This window comes from Petaurus breviceps, unplaced genomic scaffold (genome assembly GCF_028583685.1).
Source record: "Petaurus breviceps papuanus isolate PSGF00001 unplaced genomic scaffold, PetGlider_PUasm1.0 229, whole genome shotgun sequence".
Taxonomy (NCBI): domain Eukaryota; kingdom Metazoa; phylum Chordata; class Mammalia; order Diprotodontia; family Petauridae; genus Petaurus; species Petaurus breviceps.
Genome location: NW_027185903.1, coordinates 38,468,109 through 38,474,348, shown reverse-complemented (window position 1 = coordinate 38,474,348; position 6,240 = coordinate 38,468,109). Strand labels below are relative to the sequence as shown.

At 42.1% G+C, this 6,240-nt stretch overlaps 1 protein-coding gene across 1 annotated transcript in view; it reads right to left on the bottom strand.

The window, feature by feature from the left end:
- CDC20B (cell division cycle 20B) overlaps positions 1-6,032 on the bottom strand; it is a 76,048-nt gene extending 70,016 nt beyond the window's left edge. Inside the window, exons 1-3 of the mRNA XM_069096544.1 lie at positions 5,988-6,032; positions 5,338-5,880; positions 5,020-5,091 (exon numbers count right to left, since the gene is read on the bottom strand). Coding sequence (XP_068952645.1) covers positions 5,020-5,091; positions 5,338-5,880; positions 5,988-6,032 — 660 coding nt within the window. The remainder of the gene's footprint in view (positions 1-5,019; positions 5,092-5,337; positions 5,881-5,987) is intronic.
- Positions 6,033-6,240: the final 208 nt, after the last annotated feature.

The window sequence follows — 6,240 nt, the reverse complement described above, 5'->3', positions numbered from 1 at the left end:
GTAGTACAAAGAATACTACAAAGATAAACTAAGCAGCTTCTCAAAATATCAGCCCTGGGTCAAATACATTTCAGCTTCCATTCAGACTCAATAAGACAGAATAGATTCCATGTTGTTCATTAAGTAAATGTTAATGGAAATTTGTGTACAAATTTTTTCCTCACATTATATTCAATATTTGTCAAACATCTCATAAGGTATGTTGGACATTTCACAGCTAAAAATAGAGAAATACTGAGAAGGGTATACAGAAATACAAGGAATAGGGGAGGCTAGGTGGGGCACTGAGTAAAGTGCCGGCCCTGGAGTCAGGAGGACCTGAGTTCAATTCAGCCTCAGACACTTAACACCCACACAAAAAAAAAAACTAGCCGTGTAACTTTGGGCAAGTTACTTAACCCAATTGCCCTCCAAAAGGCAAAAAAATACAATAAAATAAATTTTAAAAAATTTTAAAAAAAAAGAAATACAAGGAATATAATTAAAAGGTCAGAACTAGAATCTAGGCGGAAGTGTGAAAGATAAGATTTGAGCTGATCATAGACTCAGAACTGGAAGGGACACAAAAGATCATGTTCTTCAATCCCTTTAACTTTAAATGTGAGGAAACTAACATGAAAGGAAAACTTTCTGACTGAATGGTTTGCTCACACTAGTAATCCAGGAAGCCTAGAGATCCACAAGACTGGTGAAGATAAGAAAGGGAGATTGGGCAACAAAAACCTAGATTCTACAGCTTCTCCCAGAAGTCCACAAGATGGCGTTATAGCCACTCTTATTTTTTTTAATTAGTCTGATGATGGGGAATGAAACAGATATTCAGCTAAGCATTAAAGGGGAAAAAAATGGCAAAAACATGGTACCTACACTTAAGTTCACATTTTAATGAGAGAGACAACATGCAAATCTGAGTATGTCTATATATATGTGTGTGTGTGTGTGTGTGTATGTAACAAGATATAGACAGCATAAATGGGAGTTAATCTCTGAGGGAAGGCAGCAATAGCCATGGAGAGGACCAGGAAAGTCCTCTTGCAGGAGGAGGCATGTGAGCTGAGTCTTGAAAAAAGTCAGGAAGTAAAGATGAGGAGGGAGAACATTCCAGGCCTGGGGGACAGTCAGTGAAAAGGCAGGGAGAGAGGCAAGGAGACAAATGATGCAGTGTCATTGAAAAGGCAGAGAGGAGGCCAATGTTGCTGAATCATGTAGTACATGGAGGGAGAATAAAATTTAAGAGTACTAGAAAAGTGAAAAAGGACCAAGTTGTGAAGAGCTATATAGAGGATTTAACATTTGATCCTTGAGGTGATAGGGAAAGTTACTGAGGAGGTGGAGGGAGGAAGGGGTAGCATGCTCAGAACTGTACTTTAGGAAGGTCACTTTAGCAGCTGAGTGAAGGATGGACTGGATGAGGAGAGACATGAAGCAGAAAGAACAACCAGAAGGTTATTACAGTCCAGGACAGAGCATTTGGGGACACCCACTAACTGGGTGTAACCTGGAGAAAGATCTATAGAAGGAGACTGAGTTGGACAGATAGAAGAGAACAAGGAGAAAACAGTGTCACAAAAACTTAATCTAGGAGTTAAGATTAAGGATGAGAAGGCAACCAAAAGCATCAAAGGTGTCAGATGTCCAGAAGAATGAGAATACAGGAGTGAAAAAGGTTAAGTGAAGATGTTAAATGTTTTTGTGGATTTAAGGGAGTTCATGATGGAAAGTCCCAGTTTCTCAATAAAGTAGGAAGTGAAGTTACCTGCTAAAACAGTGGTTGCTATGGGGGAATCAAAGGGCTGGGTGCTAAGAAGATAAGCTTGTAAAAGCCACACAAGGGAAGTATACAGAAAGAGTCAGCTAGCAATGAAATGCAGCACTGACACACTCTTGCTTTTTCCTTTCATACCTGATACATGATGCCCAACAACTGAAGATTTACCTCTCCAAAAAGGCACAATTCAACATAAACCACCTGTCTCAGCAGGGAAAACAATATATTCCACTCGTCAGTTTTTTTTAATTGTATTTATGTAGATGAGTAGATATTTGCCAAAATATATTTTCCTTTTCTTAATTTCTCCAAGTTTACAAATATACTTAAGAAGTTTAAGTTTTCATTTTTCTTCTTCGCTATCATACTCTCCTGGGTGGTTACTGCAAACCTCTCCTCCCTCAAAATAAATCCTACCAACCTCTCTTTCATCAGGTAACCTCACTTCCTACTTTCCTACAAAAAAAAAAGGGCTATCCTTCCTCTCTCCTACTTCATACCTCAAAGCCTAGCAATATTTAACATCTTCACTCACCCTCTTCCAATTTATTCTAGTCTCAGATTTGAAAGTCCTCCTGCCAAGGGCTAATCTGTCAATTTTTAGCCTTGATCCCATCCCCTCAAATGTCCTTGGGGAGTTTACTTCATCAATTATTCATGAGTTTGTCTACAGGCTCTTCCCTGTTGTTGGAAAACAAGCTCAAATTTCCCCTATGCTTAAAAAAACTTTCCCTTGACCTAGCCATACCCTCAAAACTGCCTCCATTCACTCCTCAATCCTTTCTAGTTTGCTTTGACCCCAGTACTCTACTGAAATTCCTCTCAAAGGTTGTCTAATTATCTCTTAATTGCCAAATCCCATGGCTTTTCAATTCTCATCCTCCTTGTTCTTTCAATTGTATTTACCATACATCCCCTTCTTAGAGATAGGCTCTCCTCCCTATATTTTCCTGACATTGTTCTTCCCTAGTTCTCTCCCTGCCTGTTTTTCTCAGTCTCATTTGCTGAATTATATCCTATCCCTTACATGTGGGGATCCCCAAGGCTCTGACCTGGGCCCACATCTCTCTTTTTATACTGTCCTTTGGTTATTTCATCTACTTTCATGGGTTAAATTATTACTCCTATGTAAATGATTCACAGATCTACATATCCATTCCTCATCTCTCTGTAGTCCTCTAGTTCTACATCTCCCAACTGCTACTCCAGACTTCCCAATTTTTATTGATGACATCACCATCCTCATAATCACCCCAGTTCAAAATCATGGTCACATTTTACTTTTTACTATCCCTGAACCTCCTTCCATATGCAATAAGTTGCTAAGTCCTACTAATTCTACCACTGAAGAATCTTTTAAATCTATTTCTTCTATCTACTCCTCTACCTAATATCCTAGTTCAAAATCTCACTACCATTTGTCTGAATTATATTAACCTCCTAATTGTTCTGCCTCTCTCTCTCTCTCTCTCTCTCTCTCTCTCACACACACACACACACCTCTCTCAGCCTCTCATAGACTTTAACTCTCCCAAACTTCAAACAGCCACAACTCCCAAAATAATATTCCTAGAGCACAGATCTAACCATGTTACTCAACTGCTCACAAAGTATACACAGTTCCTGATTTCCTCTGGATAAATTATAAACAATTAGTTTAGCTTTTGCCTAACTTTTAAAGCCCTCCATTATATGGTTCCAACCTACCCTCCTTGTCTTATTTCACACTACTCCACTTTACACACTCTATATTCTAAGCAAGCTATACTAATATTTCCCAAACCCAAGGCATCATGTCTTTTTTTTTTTTTTTTTTGCTTTTTGGAGGGAAGGCAGGGCAATTGGGGTTAAGTGACTTGCCCAAGGTCACACAGCTAGTTTTCTGTGTTAAGTGTCTGAGGTCGGATTTGAACTCAGGTCCTCCTGACTCCAGGGCCCATGCTCTATTCACTTCACCACCTAGTCAACCCCAGCATCATCTGTCTTTGTGTTCAAATGTGTTTGAAACATCCTACTTCCTCATCTGTGCTTTGCCAAATCTTTATCTTCACTCACAACTTATCAAATGCCAACCCTTTTGTGTATGATCAGCACATCTCTCCTTCACCCCAAAAGTACTTCCCCCCCAAATTTTCCTGGGATACAATATATTTCATAGGATAATAGGTCTAAAGTTGGGAGGGACCTCAAAAGTCAATCCAATCCCCTCAGTTTACAGATTAAGAAAATGAGATTTAAGAAGGTTAAGTAGTTTGCCCAAAGTCATATAACTAAAAAGTTTCAAAGGGTGGGATCTGAATCCAGGTCCACCCAATTCAGAACCAGTACCTTGTGTCATATCCCCCAACTAATAAATTCATGTTTGACTGATTGATCCAGTAGAATGTCAACTCTTTTAGGAGAGAAACCATGTAATTCTTATCTTTGTATCCCTAGTGTCTGCCACAGTCTACTATGTAATATTCATTTTTTAAAATGTTTTTCAAATCAAATTTCTTTCTTACAGAAGCTTCTGTACCCATTTGGAGAGAGAGGGTTGCAAAGGCTGAAGAACACCAGAGTAGCCAGGAATCAGAAGACCCAGGTTCTAGTACCAGATCTGCCACTAACCCATCTGTCCCTCAGACAAGGCTCTTAACCTTGGTTTGCTTGTCTGCAAAATGAGAATACCTGCCCTGTCTCCCTCATAAGGCCGGCTTTGACAATCAAATGAAACAATTTATGTGACTTTGGCATAGAATATGCCAAAGATCATGGGAATGTTTGTGCAAAACTCTCTCAAAGGTTGAAAGACTATACTACCATGAGTAATGAGAAAAAAAGTTTGCATTTACTCCCCCACGTGCTCATAAGAGCTGTGAGGTGAGTAATTCAAAATGGTCATACGTGTTCTCATCTTCTTACAGATAAGAAAACAGGCTCTGGGAGGTTAAATGACTTGTTCATGACAGTAAGGATTCAAACCTCAATGTTCAGACACCAAAGTCCACCGTTCAATCCAATGCATTTTATAGCCTGAGGAACTCCAAGGATTTTTCTTAAGACAACACACGTTTTAATTTTAATCTTAAAATATGATTTGGTATAAAGCAAGTGGTAAAAATAGAAAATTCAGTACACTGTACTGTGTTTTCATCTTGGCCTAGATTTCCTGCATTCCTAGATTGCAGTCCCTCCCAGATACACCAGAAAGGAATCCTATTTCTCCTGAACCACAGAAATAACGCCGAAAACCAGAACTGGAAACTTACCTTACTACCTTTCTGTAAGCTTTTATTTCTGTTCCGTTTAACACCTTTTGCAAACGTCTCCATGATATTCTCCTTTGAAAAATATGAACATAATAGGAGGCAAGTTATTTAGGGATTATATAATCACGTCCGATTTTGGTTATCGGGCTGTGCCGAAAAATATTCCTTTAAAACTGCCCTTCCACCAAACAATAAAGCCTAAGAAACAACGTCGAAATCCCAAACCAGTTACACCCAAGCATTTAGCATTTCCCCGCAGCCCCAGAGCAATCCTCTGGCTGGGAAGCCGAGGTGAGGACAGAAGAAGCCTTAACTCACCCACACCATCTGTTCTTCAGTCCGGACCCTCCGAGAGGCGAATCGCTCCAGCTTCCACTCCATCCCCACGCAGGCTCGGAGACTTTCCTGCCCAACCTGCTGCCAGGGCCTCGGTCCCCTTTCTGACCCAGGCACGCCACCTCTTCTCCAGCTTCCCCCCGAAGCTCGCCGGGCGGCCCGCACCACCAGCTCCTTTTCCGGGTCCTGCGGCCGCTCCCCGAATGCCCCGCCGCGAGCTTTGCCCGAGGCTGCGAAGCTTGGATTTAAAGAGACCCCGCGAGCGGCAGCCAGAGCGGGAATTCCCCTCTCGCGGACCTCATTGGCTGGAGATACAGTGACGCGCCAGCACAGGAGGGGATTCCCCGTTTGCTTAGGAACCCGGGTTGGCAGACTGGGGACCGCGGTTGCGGGACGCCGGGGCCCAGGCTGGCTTTGCCCGCCGCAGCCGCCGCCTTCTCCTTGTCTGGGGGCGGAGGCGCGGCCAGGGGCGCCAAGGCCGGCGGGGAGGGGTGGCGGGCTTCGGGACCGGCTAGGTGCAAAGTTCTAGAAGCAGCTGGACACCAGGAGTTTGGCGGGAGAAGAGGCGGGTCTTGAGGTTTCACAGCACTTCAGTTTAAAGAAACAAAAACACAAACCCTCTACCCCCGCACCTTCTGAGGGATCTGACCGTTTCTGCGAGCTCTCCCCTGGTCCATTTTATGTTAAAGATCTTACTTATTTTTTAAAGTGATGCATTACTCTCCGTTTTTGCACTTTTTTAAATCATTTAATGTAAAATCGCTTTAAGACAACAGTCTTTTTTTTTTCCTTCTCATTTCATGACTGCCTACCCCCTTCTTTTCTACTCACCCCTTAAACAAAACCCATAATCACCTGAGGTGGGGTGGGAGTGCCATACTGCTG